Source organism: Penaeus monodon, chromosome 24 (genome assembly GCF_015228065.2).
Source record: "Penaeus monodon isolate SGIC_2016 chromosome 24, NSTDA_Pmon_1, whole genome shotgun sequence".
Taxonomy (NCBI): Eukaryota; Metazoa; Arthropoda; class Malacostraca; order Decapoda; family Penaeidae; genus Penaeus; species Penaeus monodon.
The window spans coordinates 14,990,369-14,990,791 of NC_051409.1; the positions used below are offsets into that span (position 1 = coordinate 14,990,369).

General features: G+C 57.4%; 1 protein-coding gene across 1 annotated transcript in view; it reads right to left on the reverse strand.

Moving 5' to 3' along the window:
* Nucleotides 1–423, reverse strand: part of LOC119588620 (ankyrin repeat domain-containing protein 65-like) — a gene marked incomplete in the record, with an annotated part of 23,463 nt that overhangs the window by 17,419 nt on the left and 5,621 nt on the right. The window contains 1 exon segment of the mRNA XM_037937260.1: nucleotides 215–373. Coding sequence (XP_037793188.1) covers nucleotides 215–373 — 159 coding nt within the window.

A 423-nucleotide genomic window follows, 5' to 3' on the forward strand; every position in this document is an offset into this window, starting at 1 on the left:
AAACCAATACGTACTTGCAACAGAAAATGAAAATCATTACCAACAACACAGAAGCTGGACATATTTTTAATAAATGAAAAAGATACACCGAACTCCTAATCCCCACCACACCCTCTGCTCAAAGCCCCTCTACACCCCTCGCCACACCTCCCAACCCCACCCATTCCCTATCCAACCCCCATCCCCCCCCTCCCCACCTCACAAGCGCCCCTACCTTGCTGTTGACGAGCGCGCCCTTGTCGAGGAGCAGCTGCAGCACGGCCAGATGCCCCCAGTAGGCGGCGTGGTGCAGGGGCGTCTTCCCTTGGGCCTCGTCGCAGAGGTTGGGGTCCGCGCCCCCCTCCAGCAGCGCCTCCGCGATGGTGAGGTTGCCCTGCGACGGGGGAGAAGTGAGAAAGATGAGAAAGAGTGTGAGGGTTAAAA